The sequence below is a fragment of the Corvus moneduloides genome, chromosome 3 (genome assembly GCF_009650955.1).
Source record: "Corvus moneduloides isolate bCorMon1 chromosome 3, bCorMon1.pri, whole genome shotgun sequence".
NCBI classification, from domain to species: Eukaryota; Metazoa; Chordata; class Aves; order Passeriformes; family Corvidae; genus Corvus; species Corvus moneduloides.
In genome coordinates, this window is record NC_045478.1 from 21,583,106 (window position 1) to 21,609,903 (window position 26,798).

The 26,798-nt window shown below is 40.0% G+C and overlaps 1 protein-coding gene across 7 annotated transcripts in view; it reads right to left on the bottom strand.

Annotated features, from left to right (window-relative positions):
• Nucleotides 1-26,798, bottom strand: part of ERICH1 (glutamate rich 1) — a 96,975-nt gene that overhangs the window by 69,514 nt on the left and 663 nt on the right. For all 7 annotated transcript variants that reach the window (XM_032104582.1, XM_032104575.1, XM_032104576.1 and 4 more), the window contains exon 2: nucleotides 12,053-12,247. In XM_032104582.1, the coding sequence (XP_031960473.1) occupies nucleotides 12,053-12,247 (195 nt within the window). The remainder of the gene's footprint in view (nucleotides 1-12,052; nucleotides 12,248-26,798) is intronic.

Sequence of the window (26,798 nt, forward strand, 5' to 3'; positions counted from 1 at the left end):
TAACTCACCCAAGTTAAGTTCCCATAGGGCAGAACTCTTAAGAGCAAACAGAGGACCCAAGTCAAACTAGAAAATCCTGCAGCTCCCCCTGCCAAACAACTCTAAGTTAGCCGAATCTTACCAATATTGTGATCTTTTTCACAAAATTACGCCTTGGAAACAGCCAGTTACCACTTCTCCAAATAGATGGAAAGAGTTTGTCCCCGAAAACAGGTCTTTATGGAAAAGCACAGTGTCCTAGTTCTGGCCAGGGCAGTTAATTATTTTTCACAGTAGCCAGGTGCAGTGGCACATGCCTGTAGTCACAGCTGCTGGGGAGGCTGAACCTGCCGGAAAGCTTGATCCAGGAGTTCCGGGCTGCCCTGTGCTGTGCCCAGAGGGCATGGCCAAGACACCAGTGCTACTCAGTACCACCTTAGTTCCAGGGGCTGGGGAAAAGGGACTCTCGCTTCCAAGAAGAAAGGTGCTCCTTTCCAGTCACAGGGAATTCGTGTCAGGCAGAGGAGCTGTCTGCCATTGTTTTTCAGTGTCTTGGGCTGGGGTAAGCATTTTGCATGTAAATCATCCTCTCTTTGTACATTTTTGTTATTAGCATTGTTGATGTTAATGTTTGTTTTTTTATCTCATTGCTGTTTCCAGTAAACTATTCTTATCTTGACCTATGATCTCTGCCTTTTGTCTCCCACTGGAGAAGGGGAGGGGAGCAGCGGGTGGTTTTCCTTTTAGTGAGCATACTTACTAAATTTGAGAGTACCATTCCTAAATCATCATACACAGGAAATGAGGAATTGATGCTGGATCAAATACAAGGTCTGAGTAGTTCAGTCTCATACCTTCTACAAAAGTCATTACTGGTAGTAGGCATTTTCTGTGTGGTGTTACAGTAGATACGACCTGGACAAAAATAAGGCTTGAATGAGGTCTATTATTTCCCTTAAAAATTTTGTATTAAAGTATGATTTTACTTATTATGTAAGCTAGAACATGACCCTGTTATAGCTATTCCTCATTTTTATTGCATACAAGTGAGACTATGGCCCCAAACTGACAATTCCCGAGGCACATATAACACACGTCGTTATCTGTACACAGTAACTTTCCCCTTCATTAACTAGCAAGACAAGCATCTATAAAGACAGCACACACAAATCGTGGGCAAGAGTTGTCTCCTTCAGAAACCTTCAAAAACTGAAGTGTACCAAAGGTGATATCAGTGACTAACTGTACACACCTTGAGTGCCCTCCTGAACTGTAGTACTGAAAAAGAAATACTTTTCCAGTTGATCAATGTGAAGACATCAAAATATTCTTCAAGAGTATAAACAAATCCAGTGAACCCAAACACCCACCCGTTCCCCAGTATATACTCATTTTCGTTCAGATAATATCCAAGTTCCTGAACATCAAGTTATTTCAGTCTGCCATGATAAGGTACATTAAAGTAACCGCAGGGACATGAGGTGTTACATTATGTACAACCTCGGTTCCCAGGCTGACTTTACATAGGCTTGTTTTCCAGTCTCACATCAACACACACTAGAGTGCTTTCCACAAAGACAGAAGCTTTTAGCTCAAGTAGTCTTCTGTGCAATCGGAAAGTACAGTCCTTTTCCTCGGAGGGAAAAATTCCTACTGCTTGACTGCAGTCTTCAGCAGGATTCTCTCCCTCAATACTAGGGAAGTTACACTGGATGGAAAAAACAAAAACAACAGACTCTACTAGTCACTATAGACTCTACCAGTCACTACTGGTCATCTACTTTACTCAAATGATAACCATTGCACAACAACACACAACAGTGGAAATGCTGTGCTTCTTTGCTGGGTGACTGGAATAGTTGATGAATTATTTCTGTAGAAATTCACCACTGCAGGTAGAAACCTGCCTTTCAAAATTATGGAGAGGTACTATAGTTTACTATTACAGTCTAATTCCTTTAGCTTGTTTCAAGACCTCATTATCCTTACTTTATTGGAATAAACAAGGGGAGACACTCAAGCCACTTCTTGGCAGAAAAATAAGATATATATTCCTTCCAAAGATTCTTCATCTTTTTCTAAACAAACAAAAATACAAGTTTTCTGAATTACTTTTGGATATCAAATTATCTCAAATACATTGTTATTGCTGTCATATATTTTATTAGCACCAATACATGTAACAGAATGCTGAAAAGGTTTTTGCTCCTGCAAAGTTCAGAATTTTTAAATTTTATAATTCTGAAGATGCCTGCTATTCTTTATGGAAGGACAAATTTCCCTGTTTGCCAAGTAAAATGTCAAAGTTTATAGTTCTACTTTAAATTGCACAATTACATACATTCACACAATAAAGTGATAAAAGAAAAAGTTCTTATAATTAAAGATACATGTTGTCCTCTTGCTCAGAAAATCCTTAAGCAGCAGCTGTTGGAGAACACTGTGGGGAAGCAGTACAATTCACTTATTTAATTCCAATCCTCTTTTTTATAATACTATTGGTCACAACATATTAGTGCAGACAGCAGCACTGAATTTTCGGATTGACCTTAATTTCTAATACTTTATTCAGTTATGTTTACACAAAAACAAGTCCACTATCCTTTGATATTCAGGCAAACCATGTTTTCACTTCATTCCTAGGGTATTATTTTTCAGAATCCTAGCCATATTACAGAAGACTGCTCCCAGTTCTCAGGGTGTATACTATTTGTGCCTGGAAGCATGTTGAAAGTCAAGCCAGTTCATTACAACTTCCCTTCTGACACTTTATATTCCCAGAAGTCCTTCACATCATTGAAAAGAGAAAGTCTAGATTACAGAGGATACTAGGCTAGAGCACTGAAAGAAGAAAACAAAACGAGAAAATCCTCAGAAGTACTTCCTCCTCCAGCCTGATGAAAAACAAAAACTTCAAAAGGAAATGGAGGTCAATAAAGACACACCCATTTTACAAGGACCAAAGTCAGGACGGGAAATTCATAAAAAACAAGGAATAAGAGAGCTCAAATTTATTTCCCTCACTGCTTCCCACATGTACACTAACTCTTAGATTTAGTTTATTTTTTAGACACGTAGAAAGGCTGTATTATAGCTCATTTTATTGGAGACAGCACTTACCATTATAACTCAGCTTCAGTTTCACTACATTAGGAATGGCAGACATTCCTTGTCACAAAGAAAAAACTTACAACAAAATTACAATTTCTTCTTACTCTTGTTCTCACTCATTATCTGGGGAAGATGTTTTTGCTTTTTACCTATGAAGCACTAAAATATCTACATTCTCTTGGAAAAAGTAAGGAAAACTAAGCACAATACAAAGTGAGAGTGAAGCATGGAATCACCACTGATCGATGAAACCAAGACACAGAACACTTCTCAGCGGTGGATCTGACTACTAGCAGATGGCGGAATTAAGATTTTGCCGTTTTTTGTTTTGTGAAAGTTGAATATAGGAAGTAATGATGAAACAAACTATACAGCTAATTGGTATATGTGTCCCATATATGCCCTGGTATATGACTATATGCAATATTTTGATTAGATGTCTAAGAATTCTAGCTGTATAAACAGGAACACAAAGCTATCTTAATGTTATGCTAGTACCCAGCTCAATTATTTCTCCTGCTGCAGATATTATTTGTTCACCACACTTTTCAAAAGCCAAAAATATATCCCTGTCAGTCAATCCTTTAAAAAAAAAATAAATGCAACAACATTGAATCTAAAAGGCCACATCTAAGTTGCAATTACTGAATTATCGTCACTGACGAAGTGATTATGTCATTACTGGAACTTACCTCAAACAAGACCAGAAAATAAATAGATGCGCTTGTAAGAGTAAAAGCAAACAAAATTTAAGATTTTAAAGCCTTTGCCCCTCTAAACTCACATTTTCTATTCCATAACTAGAAGTTATTGGTAACAGTCCATTCTTACTTGCATAAAAAATAATGCAAAGCACAAAAAATTATGGAAAATTATTTGCTCAGAACATAGTTCAGTACCAAGCTTACACTATACACATTTCCACTTTTCAAATAATTGTTAGAGGGTAGAGTTGATAGGAAACCCAAGTAGAAAGTAAGGTCCTGTAACAGCAGAAAACATGAGATTTGACTCTGAATAACTGTGATTTTGACAATGGCATCTTAAGTAATAAACTCCCCAGTGTAAACTGGAGCAGGAGTGGTGTCTCACACAACCTTTTTGTCATCAATGCATCAAAAATTATTTCAAACAGGGAGTCAAGGTGGACAGTGGGAATGCTACACACAATTATTATGCTGAGTTCGATTCAATTTAGTACAATCAGCCATTCTCAAGGTGAACAAGGCTACTTTATCAAGTTCTTAAACAAGTTATTTTTCCATTTACTTTACCAAGATAATTAGTTTTCCTGCAGTTGTCTAGTTTGGGTTTAGAGCTTGTTAACACTTAGAGCTAAAGCTGGCACTGTCTTCCCTACTTAAGCAACCCCTACATACTGTTAGATGAGCTACCTGTTAAATTGCTTTGGGGTCTCACAGAGGCCAGCAGCTCTCCCTATAGCAGCTAAGGTGTTGGAAATGAGCACATAGAAGAGAAGAATGAGTTAACATAATATACATAAGAACACTGGAAAAGGAAGGAATCTGTCAACCAGCAGCAAACAACTCCAAAACCCACAAAAACATTGCTAGAGGAACTGAAGACTGAACAACAGAACTGTTTCTGTCACAAACAGAAGTTACAGATACTATACATGCAGCCCACTCAGTCTGAGCAGAGAAAGGAGGGGTTTTTGTTTGTTTGTGGTGTTTGGGTTGGTTGGGTTTTGGAATTTTTTTCCCTTCTCCCCTAAATCCCAGATTTCTACATTCCCCTAAAGCATGTAGCTATATTGGCTTGTAAAGCTGGCTGGGCACCATTTTTACCACAGCCACCAGAGGCTGGTATCTTCAGCCAAATACTCTATTCCTGGATACATCTATCCCATTTGCACAGCATAATGGCACTGTAATATATCATGTAATGAGAAAATTTTTAAACCCTTGAGAGAAGACTCTATGAGTGTGTGACAACACTTTATTGTATAATAATTATAATCTCCATTGCTCTTTAGCTTATTCACAATAGACAGCTTTTCAAAGTAATTAACTAAAGCAAAGCTGAATTGTTTAACAAGTCTCTAAAGTTGTTTATTGCTTTGAGTACTGCTAGAATTTAATTTCTCAACCATAAGCACTTCATCAACTTGATCAACTAAAAGGCATATTTTTAGACAAGTTTTGTCTTCTAGGCATTTCTGTCACTAGCTTAAGTTTTCTGCAGTAGAATGGCTGCAGGAAGACAGGATTAGTATGAGGAAGAAGAGAGTCCTGGTGTTCTAGTGATGATTTAAATGCAGTACACTGTCAGCATCAATAACTTCAGTGGAACAAATAAGAAGGAGAACACAAAATAATCACACAGCTGCACTGAATTTTGACATGAATTCCTCATAGAGGATAACAATGTTGGGATATGTCACATTTGGTAAGACACTCACATTTCTATTTAATGAATAAGGAGTAAATTGCATTTTGTCCATTTATATAGCTTGGATTCCAGCTTTTTTAGAAAACTAAAACCTATTAGTACCAACAGCTTAGTAACATTCCTCATTATTTCTTACTTAAATAAATGAAGGAGAAGAAAATATAAACTGTCTCCACAAGATCCAAAACTCTGGCTAGGCTCTCTGCATTTCAAATTCCTTTTTTCAGAATTAGGGAAAAAGCAAAAATCAAAAGTGGCAGAGCACACTTTATACTGACAAACTGAACACTATATATTTCACTTGAACACAGTTATCCTTCTTCGGCGACTCTAAAATTTTTATTTTTATAAGGAAGATGCTAAATACTGATCAGTAAATCCCAAGCCTTATAAAAAGTAGCTATAATTCTGACCAAGAAAAGGTCAGAGACTAAGGAGGCCATTTCGTCTTACTAGGAAAGGCTAAGGGAGCTGGGCCTGTTCAGCCTCAAGAAGAGATGACTGAGAGGGGACCTCATCAATGTCTGTCAGTATCTAAAACATGGGGTGTCAAGAGAACATTCCCAGGCTCTTCTTGCTGGTGCCAAGCAGTAGGACAAGAGGCAATGGGCAGAAACTGATGCACAGGAAGTTCGACCTGAAGGTGAGGAAGAACTTCTTTACTGTGGGGGGGTTCTGAGCACTGGAACAGATTGCTCAGAGAAGTTGTGAAATCCTGTGCAATGCGCTCTAGGATGACCCTGCTTGAGCAGGGAGGTTGGACCAGATGACCCACTGTGGTCCCTTCCAACCTGGCCCATTCTGTGACTCTGTGAAAAAACCAATTCTACAATTAGTAAATCTCTAGTTAGAAGCATGCATGTCTCTTCTGAATATATACTATAAAGCTATTAAAAATAATTAATGAGGTTTTAAAATATCAACGAAAAGTAAATAAATCACAGAACTGCAGACCTCATGAGAAACATCTCTCATTATATTAATCCTTGTTGCAAGTAGATCTGGCCCTAACAAAGGTCAAAACCAAACAAAACCAATCCTCTGGACAAATCCAAGTGAGCAATTTGTATTTTGAAATGCTCAGTCTTTTGCCAGATACTTTACTTTTTGTGGTACAGCAAGTTTTAAAGCATTTTTAATAGAGCATTTGGAAGCATATTCACAAAATATGCTTAGTTTAGGGAAAGTGTTCTCTTATTTTAGGAGCTTTCAACTTTCCACTTGTTCTCTTTTAATGCTTTGCCTGCCATGAGATTCAGGTTCATTACATGTGTGTAACATTTAAGTGGTTTAAAGTAATAAAGATGGTAATCTAGACCCTCTTTAACTTTATGCTGAAGTAAGAAAAAAATCTTTTATTGCATCTTTTGAAATTAAGAACTACAGGTCTTACAATGGATGAATCAAGTTCCTCAAGGGAAGAAGTGTTTAGAAAGTCTTATCGAATTGTCCTGGGGGATAGGAATCCCTACTTTGGTTACATTCATTTTATCACTGAGTATTTTGGTACAAAGGGAAAAAAAAAGCCTGATTTACGACAACTATAATCCAAAGAGAAGGTATATCTTACTATCTATGCCCTAGGATGGAGATTCTGAGCACAGGCAAGTGCTTTGTTTTGGTTTGGGTTTATCATTTGTTTTTTGTTTTTTTTTTTTTTTTTTTTTTTTTTTTGTTTTTTTTTGTGTAGGTTTTTTTGTGTGGGGTTTTTTTTGTTGTTGCTGTTTTGTTTGTTTTTAAAAAATTAAAAATTTCTCTTTTTAAGTAAAAAAGATATGACTACTCTCCTTCTTTGGGGCCCAGAAGAAGCATGACACCTCCACATGTTTTCTCCATCCCTAACAGAAGTACCACCTTGCTGTTGCCTATTCCGAACTTCCCTTCCCCCTCCCCAAGACAAGGCAGGACTTGCCTCTGCCATGTGCTCTGAACCCCTTTGTTCCAAGCACAGGCAAAACCAAATGTAACTCAAACTCTTCAGCAGTGTCTGATTGGCCGCTCACCCCGGGTCCGCCCCCAGTCCTCCCCTTTCCCCTTCTCCCAATAAAAGAAAGGGCCCGAGAGGGGGCCTGCCCTCTTTTGGCTTTGCAAATCTTTCTGTGAACATCTGTGTGCTTCTGTTTCTGTCTGAAAGCTTCTAATTGCGGGAATTAGACAAGCTGAAGACTTATTTCTCCCTCTTTGCTTCTACTGGTGCTTTCAGTTTTGCAGCTACTATTTGCTGCTTTTAGAGCTACTGAAATGCTGGATTGCCCGTGCTACCTCTCTAGGCTGCCCGAGGCTTTCTAAGGCATTGAACTACCAGCCTAGGCGGTAAAAAGCTGTAAGTATGTCCACACCACCTTCTGGAAGAAAATGCAAATACCATTCAGAAGGCCTTTCTATAGTCACAAAGGACAGTGTCTCTCAGAATTTGCCTTCCATCTCCAGTTATTCTGGGTCTTATTGTGAGCTTTGGTTCCAGAACCATGTGAGGAGCTTTAGAGGATAACCCTTTCTGATACTAAATTATTAATTATCCAAAATTAAATGAGAACCCATCATTAACATAGGCCCTGATGTTTCATCTTCTTAAGCATCTCAACCTCAACCTGGTCTCAAAAAAAGGAATGTAAACACAAATATTTACAGGATATAAAAGCATGGTCTTAAAAGCCTGCATCCGGAAGGACAATAGAGACATGTCCATAAAATTTAAAGGCAATGCTGCAAACTGCATTCCAATAAAGATCAGAATCTCACAGGGGGAAGGTGGTGGTGGTGGTTGAGCTCAGACAAATTGGTAATGGTATTTTCACAATCTGAGAATAACTGTAAAAGGCAAATAGGACATTGTGATGAGTTTGATAGTAAAATCTGTTATTTAATGCTAGAAAATACTTAAGATTAAGTGTTGGGGTTTTAGGAGCTCTCCTGTTTATTTTTTTTTCTGTTAAAGGAATTTTCCCCATACGTGTTGCTAAGGGGACAAATTGCTCGGTACTTAAGAAAAACAGAAGAGCTACCCACTGAGAGTGGAGTGCATCTGGCTACTCTTTTGTTTCACCTGGGTGGTGGACAGTCAGTCCCCAACGTTTGGACAGAGAGGCTGCTCTCTTCGGCTGTTCTTCCTTCTGCCGGAGAAACCCCGGGATCCCAAGCCCACCTTCCCTGCCCCGCTGGGAGCTGAGCCGTGGCCACCCTGCCCCCGCCGTTGCTTTGAGCCTTCACTACGTTGTAGCCGTGCTCGCCCTGCCTCTCCAGACCTCCGGGGGGTTCCCCACGTGGATACATCTTGTCTGCCATCCGGGATTTGTGCTCGTCCCTGCCATTCCAGCCTGCCGTTCCAGCCTGCTGTTCCTGAGGGTCCGGCCGGACACCGGGATCGGCTGCCCAGGGGTTTGGGAAGCCTTTGTTCCATCCCTCCCCGGGATCCCAGGGCACCGGTGCCGCGTGCTCCCCGAGCTCGCTCCGGAGCGCCCCCTGCAGCCGCGGGGGAACCATCGCACCTGCCCTGCTCACCGGGAGCCGCCAGCGCCCCTGCCGGCTGCGAGCGGAACTGCACCCGAGGGGAAAGGGCCTGACAGCCGAGAGGGCTGGGACTGGGTTTGTGATTGTTTGCTGTTACTGCCATAGTTATTGTTGTTTGTTTGACTGGTTATACACATATAGATATATAATAGTAAAGAATTGTTATTCCTATTTCCCCTATCTTTGCCTAAAAGCCCCTTGATTTCAAATTTATAACAACTTGGAGGGAAGGGGAGTCGCATCTGCCATTCCAAGGGAGGCTCCTGCCTTCCTTAGCAGACACCTGTCTTTCAAACCAAAACACTAAGTCACCTTATTTTTAAAGTAGTCCTCGACTTTTTATTGACACTAGATCATTTTTAGAAGTATTTTGTAGGACTGAAATAATCACTTTCAAAATAGGAAAGAGTTAATATCTACAAAAAAAATCCCTCACTTTCCATTGTTGCTTTCAATTACCTATCTTTGACTATTGCTACTTAAATCATCAGCTACCTTGCAGTTATGCCCATAATCTTTGGTCTGTAAGTAAGAAGTAACTTAAAACAGTTTATGATAAAAAAATTCAATCAACGCTTTTATGTTTTTCCTTCACCAAGGTCACAGAGTTTTTAGCTCAAACCTTCTAGCCTATCTCTAAATGTGTACTTTCAGTGTCCAATGCTATAAAATCACCACACGTAAATGCAAGAGATCCTTAAATTGAAATAAAATCATAGCCAGAAAAGAATGGTTGTCTGTTGGTTTCCCAGATGGGTAACTAACTGATTTATCTTTTTTCCTATGAGTTTATCACTTCAAGGCTTTTTTTTTTTTTAAGTACTTATATGTTGAACTTGAATCAAGGCCGAACCCCTTCTGTACTACTGTGGCATTTGCATGCCTCCAACAGAAAACAAACTCAATTATAGTTTGCTGTTAATTTCAAAACAACCTTGTTGCTCTGCTGTGAAAATCCTAAATATAAACCTGTTCTTTTTACTCCATGTTTCCTATCCTATAAGCTATATTTCCCCTGTATTAGGATTCTGAATAAAAAGCTGTTCTTTCATTACCTTGAAGAACACTGCATTAGGAATCAGGTATAAACAAATCAGAGAAGTTATAAATCACAATGTCATGTAAATTCTCCCTCTCACCTCCCATTTCAGTGGGAGTTTTGCCAGGCCCTAATTTATAAGGAATGGTATAGATTCACTACAAATGAAGACAGTTTTAGCTTAAGAAATTACTCCACAGTTGTGCATATTCAGCACACCTTTATCATAGAGCAAATAAATAGCCTATTTTGAAAGGACAATTAGTTCCCAATACTATCACATATCATTGCATAGAATAAGTTTACTGGTTTATCAATCTTTTGAAAATATGCCTTTCATTACTGACTACACAAAAGAAGTACGAGAAGTACTAATCTAGAAAACCAAATTGAGTATAAAACATATAGAACTACAGAAGTTGAAATTTCCAAGCAATCTTCTATTACAGTAATGGTGTGCTGGTTTTGGCTGGGGTAGAGTTAATTTTCTTCCCAGTGGCTGGTATTGGGCTGTGTTCTGGATCTGTGCTGAACACAGGGTTGATAATATAAAGATGTTCTGGTTATTGCTGAGCAGGGCTTACACAGAGCCAGAGCCTTTTCTGATTTTTGTACTGCCACGCTGATGAGGAAGTTAGGGGTGAGTGGGAGGCTGGAAGGAGACACAGCTGGGACAGGTGACCCAAACTGACCAGAGGGATATTCCAGACCAATTGATGCACATACTGATTCACAGACTTGACATACTGGCTTGACCTCAGACCTGCCTTGTCACTATTAACTTTCCTGGTGTCACTGGACTGTTGGTTGAACCTGGTTACTGTTAACAGGCATGTTCTGCTCTTCTTTTTCAGGCACTGTGGGACTGCTTCCACAGTGATGACACAGCTCCTGTGCCTGCCTTGTCCCAGCTAGACTTCCCTCACCTTCCCTTTGCTGCTCTCCCAGACACATCTGAGCTCAGTCAGGCATCCTGCCACATTTGCTTAGCTTTCTGCATATCAAAATAAGCCATTCTTGTGCTTTGAGAGGTTATTCTTGAAAACCAGCTCTTCAGAGCTCCTTTGCAATTCAGACCAATCCTCTAATTAATCCTACGAAGCAGAACCCTGAACAGGACAAACACCTGTTAATATGTAGCACACAGTTCTAACCCTACTCATCATTCTGCTCACTTCTTTCTGGACTTTACTCTCCTGCCCCAGACCACATCCACTATCAATTCTTCCCTGTGGGAAAGTAAAAAGGAGAGCTGAGCATCTCCCCTGGAGAAATCTTTTTATACTCTTGGGAAACATACTTTTCTATTTCAAGTCAGTTTAACAACCTTCTAGTTATGGCAAAATTTGGTTTAGATGAATACAAAGCAATTTATACTCATTATATACTTGTGCACAGAGCTTTTCACCCACAAGTAATACCACAGCTACCTCATATTCCAGCTCCATCTTTTGGCATGCCATTCACACTCTACAACGTATTTGAAAAAAAAGGACTTTTACTTACCTGTTCAAATATTCATGTGCCATGTTCATTGCATAAACACACACAAAATAATGCTCTTTCGCAAGGGACTAACACAGTCTCTGAATTAATATTTGTCTTCTGTTGGATTTGCGTTTGCCATGGGGTTTCTGTTGCAACACAAGGGCAGGATCGTGTATTCCCACCAATCTTTGTGTGTATCTCTAACAGCTGAGCAGAGCTATACCAGTAGAAGTCATTTTATCACCATTTAACAGACATTATATCAAAGACAGTTAATAACTTACACTGAACTTTCATATTTGCTACTGCTAAATGCTGCACCCACGCATACACACCAAGACTATTTCTTGGATTTCATAGGACTTATGCACTGACCTCGAGTGTTTCAGGTATTAAGTACCTAGAATTCATCTGTTGGTATCAATAGATGAAAAAACTATATACGATACTGTTCTGAAATAAAGCAGCTATATTTAAAAGCATATTATCAGAAAAATGACAATGCAGTCTCACCTTGAAATGATTTGCAGGGTGTACTAGTTGATGTGCTAGCATCTGCTGATGAAATCTGAACATTATCCAAATTCTGTTCTTTAGATTTTGATCCAAGATTTTCAAGAATCACCGCCTCTTCTCTACTTGAAGTACAAACAAGAGAAGATGATGAAGTTTCACCATAGAGTCGTTTCAGTAATTTCGCCAAGAACACTGCAGGGTAAGAAAACTTTTTTTAACAGGAAGAAATGCAGCGTTTTAAAAATATTTTAAGACTTCAAAAACCCCAACAACTAATTGACACGAGACAGTTTCCTTCAAGTCCATGGAAGTCTGTTTTGAGTAATCCCTACCTCTTACAGGTGAAACTGAAAATGATATATTTAAGTTCAAAACTTGAGTCAGAAAAGCAGCTTTGAAACAACAGAATTCACTAGCAAGGTTACATTTAGGGCCTTCTGTTTGACTACATTTTGGCAATAAATTAATAGAGTACATTTACAGACTAAACACACATTAATTTTTAAAACAAGTATCTTCCTATACAAGTGCTATAAGGCTGCTCAAAATGCAGGTCTCTTCTGGCACAGAGGCACCTCAACTGAATTACTCATTAAAATCAGTAAGCTACAATGATTTAATCACACAGAAAAACTAGAAGTAGACAGCAGCAGAAACACATGGTAACCAGTTATTTCTACAGAATTATCAGTATTCTTATACGCCTCTTCTTCTTATGGGCCATTTCTGACGACACTGACAATCTGCTAAAAGTTAGCCAAATGCAAGTATCATTTGATTAAAGAAATATATGCAAATAACCTACTCATTAACAAAACCATTATCTTTTATATATATATATAATGCATGTATATTTCAATCACTTAAAAAGACATTATACTAAAGTATAAAGTATTACTAAAAGTTTTCATCTATTGCAAAGCAACATCCCTAGTTTCATGAATTCTATGCGGTCAAGGAGATATTGTGGAATGTGGGGTGGGAAGAAAGAGATTTGGAGAAAAGCATTATCTAAACTGCAACTTCAAATTTAATATACATTCTGTGGACACTAAAGCAACTTGCTGCAGATTCATAATAAAATAATTCTGCCAAGAGAAAAGATATTGTTGTAAGAAGAATGCGTCCTGCTGCAGCTTAGCAGAAAAACATTTTATCGTCACATAATTTGTCAATAAATTACTTCACAACTGAAAAAAATACCTTCATCCTTGAACCACCCGTCCTTGATAGACAAACTGTATCTCCAACATACCTTGGCAACTTTCTGATGTAAATGCCTAACTAGGTGGAAGAATGCTTTGTTATGGGCTACAACTACAGTTCCCAGATAGACAGACACAAACAAGGGACTGTGTGTTTTCTTTTCATAAGGTTCCCTAGTCTACAGCTAGAAAGACAAAAATCCACAATTACTCTCCTCAGCTAAAGAAAGTAGACAGAAATAACCAGTGTAATGAAACAAAGTTAACTGCCTTTTGCAGATCTCTGACTCTAAAGCAAGTTATCCAAGAGGTTTATCCTGAATCCTTTCCCCAAGTGCTGCTACTAACACTACAATATTTTAATAGACTCCAGTACAGCCATTACTAAATGTCATGGTTTAATGCCAATAGGCAGCCAAATCCCACCTAGCTGCTCGCTCACTTTCCTCCACATGAAATGGGGGAAAGAATCAGAAAGATAGAATTGAGACCATTCATGGGTTGAGGTAAAGACAGTTTAATACATAAAGCAAAAGTCACGCACACAAGCAAAGCAAGGAATTCATTCATCACTTCCCATGGACAGGCACTGTTCAGTCATCCCCAGCAAAACAGGGCTCCATCGCATACAATGTTGACTTGGGAAGACAAACGTCCCCCCCTTCCTCCTTCTTCTCCCAGCTCTATATGCTGAGTATGACACCATATAGTGTGGGATATCCCTTGGGTCAGCTGGGGTGAGCTGCCCCAGCTGTGTCCCCTCCCAATTCCTTGTGCACTCCCAGTTACCTCGCTGGTGGGGTGGGGTGGGGTGGGGTGGGGTGAGGAGCAGAAAAGACCTTGACTCCATGTAAGCACTGCTCAACAATAACAAAAACATCCCTGAGTCATCAACACTATTTTCACTATTTACAAATACAGAAGACACATCACCACAGGAGCTGTTAGGAAGAAAATTAACTCCAGCACATCCACAAGCAGTACACAGATTAGCATTCAAGCACTTGTACTGAGGGAACTGTTCTTCCAAAGCAAATTATCATTGACGCACTGATGAATCTAGGTATGCAAATACATCTCCAAATCTGCGGAGAAAAGCAGCCTCCTCATAACTACAGTGGGTTTTATGCTCCCCATCTTGAAATCTGATTTCCCTAGTCATCTCACCCCCCCAATTACATCACCTTCTCATTTTTAAAATAGAGAGACTATACTCATACACACAATAGCATTACTTCAGAAAGCAAGACAAGACCTGCTGTGATACATTCATTCCTTCTAATTCCCATGAGGAGTCCTCCCCAACTTTAACACCTTTGCTTGAGAAAGCAACCTGATACAATGCCTGCCTTGGAGGGTATGAATACTGAAGAGGTTATTCTTTGATAAAAATCTCTTTCGCTCAGAAAGAAGTATCTAAATCACAAACAGTGATAGATTCACCAAAGCAACATCCACTTAGCTGGAGTTTTCAGCAGACACTGGAAGAAGCAGCAAGGTGTGGAGTGAGGGAGTTCTTTACCCCCTACAAAGTTTTCACATCTGTGTCAGAGTATCTCAGCACTGCCACAAGTCATCTCTTAAGATAACGAGTAATTTCCAATAACCATAACAAAATGGAATAGAGCAATATCAACACTTAGACATTACAAGGTCCTTATTTGAAACCTGAATGTATTTCAAGCCTTCTGAAGACAGCAGGAAGCAATGAATCCCAGCAGTACACCTTCCTCAGGTGAATGGAGAATCACAAAATCAGCTGAGTTGGAAGGGACCCACAAGGATCACCGAGTCCAACTCCTGGCCCTGCACAGGACCATCCCCAAGAGTCACACCATGTGCCTGAGAGCATTGTCCAAATTCTTCTTGAGCTCTGTCAGACTTGGTGCTGTGACCACTCCCCTGGGGACCCTGTTCCAGTGCCCAACCACCCTCTGGGTGAAAAACCTTTTCCTGATGTCCAGCCTAAACATCCCCTGACACAACTTCAGGCCATTCCCTCAGGTCCTGTCACTGGTCACTACAGAGAAGAGATCAATGTCTGCCCCTCCTCCTCCCCTCATGAGGAAGTTGTTACTGCAATGAGGTCTCCCCTCAGTCTCCTCCAGGCTGAACTGATCAAGTGACCTCAGCCACTCCTCACACGGCTTCCCCTCAAGGCCCTTCACCATCTTTGTAGGTCTCTTTTGGACGCCCTCTGATAGTTTACTATCTTTCTTATAGTGTGGTGTCCAAACCTGCCCCCCAGGACTCAAGGTGAGACCACCCCAGTGCAGAGCAGAGGGGACAATTCCCTCCCTTGCCCAGCTGGAGATGCTGTGCCTGATGCCCTCCAGGACAGAGTTGGCCCTCCTGGCTCCACAGCACTGCTTTCCAGCATCTCATTCCCCTGTCTGTCCACACAGCCAGGGCTGGCCCATGCCAGGTACAGAATCCAGCACTTGTTGAACTTCCTGTGGTCAGTGATTGCCCAGCCCTCTAATCTGTTGAGGTCTCTCTGCAGGGGCCCCCTTCCCTAGAGGGAGTCAACAGCTCCTCCCAGTTCTGTATTGTCTGCAAATTTGCTTAGTATCCCGAGAATCTCTACAGAGTGTTGAAAAAACTGATTGACTTAGTTTGAACTATTTGGGATCCTAAGTATATCCTAGTCTGAATAAAAAGAAAATAAAAATCTGCCTGCAGCCCAAAACCATTTGAACAAAGTGGTCCTGTGTATCAGTGAACAAAGAAATTAGGCTCTGAGGAATACCCATTCTGCCATCCTCAGCAGCTTTACAGGCTCCAAAGCAGCACTCTGCTTTGCAGTTAAGAGTCTCAGAACTGAGCTACCAAACATTCTTCAGATGACAAAGGAAGCTCTTTCCATAGGGTTTTATCGCTGCAATTACTTGGAAAAAAGGTATCATGTGATATCCATAAGCATTGGCTCAACCACAGGAGGTTGGTCTTGCCTGATGCTATGAAGCAGTTCTTGCCTATTCAAAACCTCTCCTTAACCTGATGTTCCTGGTACTATTCAGCATCAGAGATCAGTCCATTTGGTAAGAACTGCTCAGACCCTTAAAAATAACTACCTCTTAACAGAAAATTAGCAATAAAGGAAATTCAAACAAAAATATCTACTACCAGAATTGTATCTTACCTATCAGAATTTCAAAATGGAGTAAGACCACAGCCCTATATAGCACAGTCAAGTTAATAACCATATGGTTATTTCTTGACAATGTTTTCCAGTCAGCATAACTGATGAAGGAACTGTACAGGTTCATGTGGTCCTTTGATTCTGATTGAGCTTTTAATTTAATTTTAAAAGCAAAAAAAACCCAAAACAAAACACCTTTCAGCTGAAAACATGCAGCACTGTTAAAATATTCCTACTGTGTGATGAGCTGAAGAAACACCATATAACACATCTCTTCAGTAATTCCTCAGTGACAAAAAGAAGCCAGTACTTTCAGACATGACAACAAGCTGCAATAGGTACTGAACTACTTCCATGGCTAATTCTTGACAACTCATGTCTGGAAATAGTGAAGTACAAATATATCAGAAAACTGAAAAAGTACCAGGTCTCTAGAGTTTGACATCACATAAAGAAAGCAAAGTGTAACTCCAAGAAATATAATGCAGAACACATGCTGGCTATTGAAACAAATTGTGAATATCCATGATCTCTCTTCTACTACTAATTTTGCAAGAAGAGTAAGGAGCCTCCTTCAAATAAATGCATTTTTGGCACCTGTGTATTAAATCGACACCTTGACTGAGTTCATATTATGTACATAAGCAGACTATCCACAAACACACACCGAAATAGCACTGCAGATTTACAAACATTCTGGGGTTGGCAACATGACTTAGCATGACTTAAAACTCCGTTAGGACTACAGACTGTAACAAAAGCATGCTGAATAACTAAACAAATTAAGTTCTGAACAACATCAGAAACATTCCTGTCCAGCGACAGCTTCCTCAAAAACGTTTCTGTGGAGAATGCTTGCCACATACTTTTGGCTACCTGCCATACATACTGTAAGTACCCCCACCACATTTCTCATTTGGTTGCCTCCTGCCTACTTAAGCCGAAGTCGGGCAGCAAGAACAAAGTAAAGCGGCATCAGGAGCACTGAACTCTGTGAAGCGTGCAAGTTGTCCTACTTGGTCTCTTTGTCTTTCCTACAAACAGAAGCTTTCCAAAAAGGGAAGAATCAGGAACTGCTTCTAAAACCATCCCATGTGCAAGATGTGCTAATATGCTATTTCCGCTAAAACAGAAGAAAAGACAGTACAGCAGAATAGAAAAGGACGGAAAAAGCTGACAAAATTATAATCCTCATGCAGAACATATGGACAAAGCTTCATTAAAATGTTCAGTTCATCTCTGTTATTGCAGAATTACTCTCCAATACTCAAACGGATTTAAATCCTTGAAGTTTCTTTCATCATGCAAGTACCACATCTCCTATGAGGGTCACAACAGGACAGCTACTTCTTAACACGGTCATAAAAATCACAGAACTGTTAAGGCTGGAAGGGACCTGCAGACATCACCTAGTCTAATCCCAAAGCTCAGAGCAGGATCAACTAGAGCAAATTGCATAGAGCCTTGCCTAGTTGGGTATAACAATCCCATTGCCTGGATCATCTCCTCTTCCCGAATCAGGGCTGGACACTCTTGACCAGAGATCCTCAAGGGAACCACCTGAAAAAGAGTGACTCTTGAAAAAGAGATGACTGTTTATCAGTACCCAGAGCAACACAGTGTAAAAGCATTTTAAAAGACTGCTACAGACAGAAAATGTTAGCAAGACTGCTATTCTTACCAGCTAGCAGGTGGAAGACGGATGGTAACTTCAGGCTAGGAGCTGTTCATTCCTTTAAACCATTCCCCACAAAGCTTACTTGTCCTTTAACCATAGAGGATAGGTTCATAGAATCCAGAAGACTGGAACTTTCTGAAGGAGTTGCTTAGCTGGCCAAACTGATGAACAAAGGTCTTTGTTCTGTGTTTATTTGGCCTAACAAAGTGATTCTTGGGCCATGGCTCTGCAAGCTTCACAAAGGCATTCAGTTTGTATTTCAGCCACCGGGGCAAAATTCAGTGTGAAGTTAGGATGCCTAATGGCATGCAAGGCATCCTGTTTTGCCTGCAGATTAGACACCGCTCCAGAGACCTCGTGTACACAAGACACCAATTCTGCCAATGAGCCTCTGGGTGCCCACGATGTACTCAGTAGAGACAATGGTGCACTCAGTACAGGCCCCTGTAACAGTAAATGGAAATCAATACACAGAACCTCCAAGGGTAATTAAATTTATGAACCTTGGCCTAAACTTCCCAATACGAGAAAAAGCCACACACACACACACTCTGACCTCAGAGAAAAACAAAACCTCCAATCATCAAGACCCACAGCCAAAACGGCACAACCAAAACAAAGAGGAATCAGCTGAAGGCTCAAAGACCTCAAACCATTGCTAGAAATGGCAGAGACCAGAGGCTTGAATTAGGTCAAGACAGCTTGTGTATGTCCACAAGCAGAAAACACATTCTAGTCCTGAGGGAAATGAATAGCTATTTAATCACTAACTTCAAAATCCCCTGAGTAGGGATCACTTAGCTGCAGAGAAGATTCCCAGATTTGGATACCAGTTCAGCAACTACCAACCGATTAAAATCAAGGGAGAAAGAGAGTAATTAACCACTACAAAACATTCCATGGCACCTGAACAGGGTATCATTTTCCCACTCCCCCTCATTTTTACCAAAAACATTCAAGCTACATAGGGATATGAGGAAAAGAACGATGCAATGACATATAGTTACACACTGTATAGCCTGACAGTTCAGATCACCTAAAAGGTGTATCTAACATCTAAGATGGGATGCTCTTGTTCAAGTCAGGAGAAAGAAATAGAAAAAGTGATTTTCTTGCTATCAGCAAGGTCAGTTTTGTCAAGAGTGACGTATTTCCATTTTGCCAGGGCTAGCACATGCAAATCAAAGCAAAGCACTGAAGCAGTGTCATGGGAATAACAGAACTGATCTTTTCAACTGGGGGAAAAAATAGTGAAATATGTGGAATCCTAGCTGTGATTAAAGTACAGTTTTATGTACACAAGAATGGGTACAGTATTTTGCTTTGTGTTCCTAGTCTGCAAGCAGTCCTCATCCTGCAGGCGAAGCTATGGTAACAGGCTCTTACAACAGTAGCTAAAGGACAAAATAAGGATAAAAGCAAGGACTGCAAGATCTGCAGCAGAAAATTCAGGCTGAAGCAGACTGTCTCTTGAAAGAGGCCCTTGTAGACAAACACAGAAGCTAACAGCTTACAAGATTTTGTGTTTAGTCAAAGAGAAGCCATTCTGCAGATCATCAACTACATCTTCAGTCTTCATACTTCAGACTAAATGGCATCTATCAACGAATTTATATTCCTCGCTTCAAACAGCACTGCTATTCTATGACATCCTTTCTTGAGCAAGACACCAACTAATTCTTCAGCTTCAGATTTCAGTGTAGAATTCACTTGCATCTTAAAGGTAGAAACCACACTACTCCATCTTGTCTGAATGACTGGGAGAAGTAATTTTACACACCTATGTACACTGAGCCCAAAAACTTGTATCTCTATACTTTTAATATACTTCAAAAGACTGTAGAGGAACTCCATAGTTCATATTAGGTTTTTTTCCACTGCCTTTCCAATCGCTTTTGGCATGACACCCATGCACAGACCACGTTTGCTATTCAGATTGAAAAACTTGACTGTTTTCAGCCTTGGGCCTTCTTCTTCCTCTCCTTACTATGTTAAGGAATCCTACATTATACAGCGATATGTTTCCTGTGCAGATCTCCCTACAGGTTAGAAACCTTGCTTCTGAAGTCTCTTTTGGTCTGGAAAGCAGTCTCTCGGCCTCATAATACCTTACTTTTAACTACCTGCCTTCATCAAGGATGCACTTTTTTTGAACAAAGGTTGTTCATCCCATTTCTCCCACAAGCTATTATCACCTGGGTCAGCAGATGTCAAGAAGGGTGAGTTGCTTGGTTGTTGTGAGGTTTTTTCAGCTTTTTTTTTTGAACTACAAAACTTCAAAATTGAGACTTAGTAGAAACACCATGGTGAAATGCTGATATCACAAACTGATTATTTTTAACTTGACTAGCTCCTTGGACAATCTTTTAGTTCTGCAAGACTCAAAAAACTTTAGTGACATCTTAAAGTGAAAAATTTGTACAGTTCTTCACAGAATGTCTACACAAGGTGGGAGTGGTCCTCTTTCCAAGTTTTATAACTGGTCTCATTGACATTACACATAACAGATGCTTGTAACTGCTAAAGCTCTTATTACATATTTAATAGTGAAAAGAACCCACATGTACTATTTGGGAATGAAATAATGGAAGGATTTAGTTGTATTCAAGGTCACATGAATTCTGTGCTTGAACTACTAGGTATTAGCTGTCTGCACCTCAATATGGTTGTTAACCAAAATGCCACAGGGAGCTGCACAAGAAACACAGATGCTATCATTTTATATCTAGTGTGTAATATTAACTTCACAGTATCGAGGTTTGTCTCAAGACCACTGACATTATTCTCACTGAAACAGCATCTATTAGTCTTCAAAATCGCATTAGACACAAAAATCAGATGGTAATTGTCTTAATTTTACTCTTGTCTTATTCTTTATTAGAGAATCGAGAACCACAGTAGAAAAAACTCCAGTGATATGCTCTAAGGTAGTAGCTGATACAGTACATCTCAATTTATCTTTTTACCTAGCATTAATTTTTATAGCACACGGAAACCCACTCTGTTATCTAAAACTCAGTAGTGTAGAATTCTCCTGTCTGCGAGGCAACTTTTAAACAGCTGCGGCTTATTTAAGTATATGGCACATATCAGTATGATTAAGAGGTAGGAAAGGAAAAGAATATAGTGACTACGCACCCCATATCTATGTATTCACCTGAATTAAACAGTTATTACAAAGGGAGAGTGATTACAAAGAGAGATTGACCTGTGTGCCTCCAGACCAACGCTTCATAGTAACTGCAGATACAAAAGAATAACTTATTTCTAGAAAAAGCCAACATTTATTTTCTCTTCTTAGCTTAAAAGAAACTGATTCAGCTAGACTAAGCACAGTCTCTGTCATATAGCAGTTTCAAATCAGCACAACTGGTGTTACATCTGTCAGCAAATTCTACATGACTATGTAGTTCAATAAGAATCTGACTAATAGATCATGCCATCCTGTCTCAACAAAGGTTTTAGAGCTCTATCAGTAGGCCACCTTAATTGCAGCCACAAGGTGCTAGACATCTAATTAATTTGACATGACAAAGACGATAAGAAACTACACAACCACAATGAGACAATGAGAACACCAGGATTTTGTTCCACTGTTCCTAAGAACCCCGTCTGCCCTTTAGCAAAATGTGTATTGCTACTGCAGTCCTGGGAAAACAGAGCATCTTCACTATAGTTTCAATTTGTGCAGGCTATCCATCTTCTGTAAAACTTAAAAATATGTTTCTCATACTGCACCATTACCTTGTTCTTACCTGGCACAATCAAACAGACCTCACTCAAAACATCTAAAGATGTCTTATACACCCTTACTAAAGCTCAACTTTGCTGACTACTATTATTATTACTAATAATCATAATTCTGGCCACTCGAGTTGAGCCAACTGTAAACAACAGTTGCAAAAGACTGCCATCAGTCCCCTGGGTAGCCAGGAGGGCCAACTCTGTCCTGGAGGGCATCAGGCACAGCATCTCCAGCTGGGCAAGGGAGGGAATTGTCCCCTCTGCTCTGCACTGGGGTGGCCACACCTTGAGTCCTGGGGGGCAGGTTTGGACACCACACTATAAGAAAGATGATAAACTATTAGAGGGCATCCAAAAGAGACCTACAAAAATGGTGAAGGGCCTTGAGGGGAAGCTGTGTGAGAAGTGGCTGAGGTCATTTGAGCTGTTCAGCCTGGAGGAGAGGAGACTGAGGGGAGACCTCATTGCAGTTACTTTTTCATGAGGGGAAGAGGACGGGCAGACACTGATCTCTTCTCTGCAGTGACCAGTGACAGGACCTGAGGGAATGGCCTGAAGTTGTGTCAGGGGATGTTTAGGCTGGACATCAGGAAAAGGTTTTTCACCCAGAGGGTGGTTGGGCACTGGAACAGGGTCCCCAGGGAAGCGGTCACAGCACCAAGTCTGACAGAGCTCAAGAAGCGTTTGTACAATTTTTTCAGGCACTTGGTTTGACTCTTGGAGATGATCCTTGCAGGGCCAGGAACTGGACTCCAATGATTCTTGTGCTCCCTTCCAACTCAGTGTATTCTATAATTCTGAGACATTTTTCCTCTCTCTTCTGGACAGATTTGGGTGAGGAAAAGGGGAAGGCTGTGTGCTTATCACTGCTCACTGAGACCAATCTGCTACCAACACAGGTGTGAAGTTTCAGAAAGTTTAACTCTTACTTCAACCTAAATCTGGATGGAAAGAGCATATGGCTTAAAGTGAAGATCAAACTATGCCACACATGGGCTACAATTAAATGTTATTGTAACTGATAGTAGTAATATGGTAAATAGACATAAGAATAGCTGAAAACAGTAAAAAACCAAAAACCAAAACACAAAAAGCCTGAAAATTATTCAGAGTTATGATTACTGAACAGAAAAAAATTTGCAAATTTTAAAGAGAGAGTTTCATATGAGGAGAAGATGCAAGCTAAACTGAAGGTAAATATACCAGTACTTAAAAACCGAACCATGAAACTGGCAGGTGTAGTATCACTGAGCGCAGATAGTCCAACAAGATCATGCATTAAGTGTTATTAAAAAGGAATCTTCATAAGCTCATATTATATAAAATATAACTGAATTCCTACAGAGCCTTCTTCAAAGAGTAAATATATCACCCTTTGCAGTGATTTCATTATTTGACTATAACACAATATCAAGCAACTTTTGCAAGCATCCCTACACATACATATAGTAGAAATCAATACGACACCAAACATCCCATCATGAAAAAGTTCTGGAGGTTCCAATGCAGCTGAACTTTTCTTTCTAGACACATATGGCGTTTTAATTTAGGTCATTAGGCAACTGATAGAAATCCAAGCTTCTTGAGAACAGTTTTCAATTTTTGAACTAAACACAACTGAAAACATAAGAAACAGCATATTGCCATAACAATCTGTGCTGGTTTCGGCTAGGACCGAGTTAATTTTCTTCATAGTAGCTGGTACGGGGCTGTGTTTGAATTTGTGATGAAAACAGGGTTGATAATACAGGGATGTTTTTGTTATTGCTGAGCAGTCTTAAGGCCCTTTCTGCTACTCACCCCACCAGTGAAGAAGGCTGGAAGTACACAAGGAACTGGGAGGGGACACAGCTGGGGCAGCTGACCCAAGGGATATCCCAAACCCTATGTTGACATGCTCAGCATATAAAGCTTGGGGAAAGAAGGAAGGGGGGAATGCTCAGAGTGATGGTGTCTGTCTTCCCAAGTCACCGTTACATGTAACGGAGCACTGCTTTTCTGGGGAAGGCTAAACACCTGCCAGCCCATGGGAAGTGGTGAATGAACTCCTTCTTTTGCTTTGCTTGTGTGGATTCTGGTTTACATATTAAACTGACTTTGTCTCAACTAAGTGAGTTTTCTCACTTTTACTTTTCCGGTTCTTTCCCCCATCCCAGTAACAGGTGAGTATGTGAGCAACTTTGCTCCGAGGTAACCCATAGATTCCAGAAATCTATTTTATAACGAGCAAAACTAGTGTTGAGTGAAGGGTGTTACATACTGATTGTTTAAAAAGGCAAAATAACTACAAACCAACACACCTTAATGGCACACACCACCACTTCCACCACATCTACTAAATAATACAGATTCATACACCTGCTCCTAAATATATCCTAGCATGTTTAAACAGTCCCACCTACCACTTGTGGACCATCCTATCTCAATGCAAGGTATGCAAGAATTGCTCCAACTTCCTAAGAATAAACCAACCCTACATCAACATGCTCCATCTCCCAAAAAAACCCCCAAGCCCCAAACAGCCACCCACACCAAACACAGAACCCTGAAGACCACATTATGTCAGGCTCTGTTCTCCGTGAGCATAAGCTCCTGTTGCAGACTTTCTAAATAGAAAGCCATCGGATGTACCATTTCTGCTTCTTTCATTACCTTGTTGGCCTTTCTCCTTGACTACATTTCTTATCCAGGCACAGCACCAAGATCAGCAACAAAAACTGGTTTTTCCCCTTCCATGAAAGGTTTCAATGGCAAAGTACACTTATTCTAGTGTAAGTTCTACATTTAATCACAAAAAGCTCAGCTATTTTGTAATTTAGCCAACTAAAATCCAAGTAAAATTTACATCTTGGTAAGCTGTAATAAATCTTTGGCCACATTGGGGGGGGGGGGGAGCAAGATACCTCTCACAGAAGAAAAAAAAATAGTGTCAGGCATCAAACTCCATTTGAAATTAATATTTCCCTTACTGAGAAACATATATAATGAAAGAAAACACATCCACTTAAAAAAAAAGGTGTTCATCTTTTTTCCCAGTAAAATATCAAAGTATTTGCCAAAAAATTATGTTGAGTTTAAAAAACAAAACAAAACAAAAGACTCGAATAACCTCAAGATCTCTAACAATCAGTGCTTCTCTGAAACAATTAGAAAAAGGAAAGAAATGGTGTGCTTTTCTGTGAGAATTAAGACGCTTAATATCTGATATGCCCATTTAAAAAAACCCAACAAAACAACAAAACCCCAAAACTAAGGAACTGCAATCTCCTTTCAACCCCCATTATAATCCTGCCCAAAGTCACCAGATTTCTCACAAAGAGATGAAAATAGCACTCCTTGAAGCAATATTCTGTATTTAAAACCATTTGTCACTGATGTCTATCAAGTGTCCACATTTGCTTTCCAGTTTAACCTCTCCAACAGGAAGTCTCCTATTGTCCCACTAGATTATCCCTTGTACAGCACAACTTCTCTATCACTCCTTACTAGCAATTATAGTCAATAACGTACACTACACCTACATCAATACCTTAACTCTACCCTTCAGCAGCTGGAACATCACTCTCTATGTAACCCTTTATGACAGTGTTATTTTGGGGTGGCACAAACTTTCAAGAATTATGACTAAAGCTTTCAAGGTGCAATTGTCAATGTTTAAAAGCAACAAGTTATGTTGTTATATGTTATATTATATGTTTTGTTATATGTTATATTATGTCCCAGACAGGATAAATACCTTGTTGGTAATACACAGAATGACAGTGGTAGTACCTCTAGCCCTGTCACGAATCACTGACACATGAGCAAGTAAAAATCAAAAAGCCTCACAAAAAACCAGCACTTTCTCAACTACATCTGTCACACCCTTTCCTGGCAGAGCGAAGTGCATCTCACTTACCTGCTCTACTGGCTTTTCACTATTTAGATTCTCTTCACTGACAATTAGACCCATGACCCACAAGCTGTTGACCACCCCATTTATTCTGTATTATGGCCCAGTTCCAGACAAAATAAAGAGCTTCATTGCTCACTTGTAACGCAGACAAAATTCTGTCTTCAGCATCTTCAACTTACTCTTATAAAAAAAGAGCAAAACTAGCCTTAAAGAGAAGCAGCCAAACCTTCTTTTTCAGCTCTTTTCTAGGACACCTGTCTTTTCAAAAATATATACAGTTTCACAACAGAAAGTCAAAAGTTTTTATATATGGTATGGGCTGCAGAGGCTGATCAGATGAGGTTCTAAACAGGGTGAGCACGTGACATCCTTGTATTCCTCACTGTATTTTCTTCCCAATCTTAAGACATCGGTCCTTAGAGTGGCTGAACAAAACATGAATTATTTCCAACTTTACACAGTAAAGTCAGACACTCAGCATGATCACCTTAGCTTTCTCTGACACACTATTGAAACAAATAGTTCTTTATCTGACCTTCAGTTTTAAACAATTTAAGAGCTTTAGAATTCAGGTCCCCCATTCTCAGCTCTAGAGCCATGCATTCATTCACAAGTACGTGAACTCACTTTTTCTATTCACTAACTTTCTTCCAGAAAGGATCAATTTGTAATTCACATCCCCAAAGCATAGAAGCAAAACAGTTACTCCTTCTCCCTTTCTCACAACGAATTGGCATCTAAACCACAGAGAACACTACTGTGTATTTATACCTCCTTCAAACTATCTCTAGTTGCAGTCCGTCAGCAAATAGCTTAAACATTAACTCTTGCTGATCAGTCTCACTCTGAAAGTGTTACCCTCCCATGAAGTATTCCAGTTTCAGGATGCTGGAACTGTGTGAAAACGCAAAAGCCAGGCACAGGACGCACACTCAGCTCTCTCAGCTCAGCCCTACTCGACACCACTCAAGAACGAGATATCACTTACAGAACACCCGTATTTTGACTATTGCGTTCTTCCTGTGCTGTGTCTTATAAAACGTTAAGATAAACGGAATTGACTGAACCTGTGCTTGGAT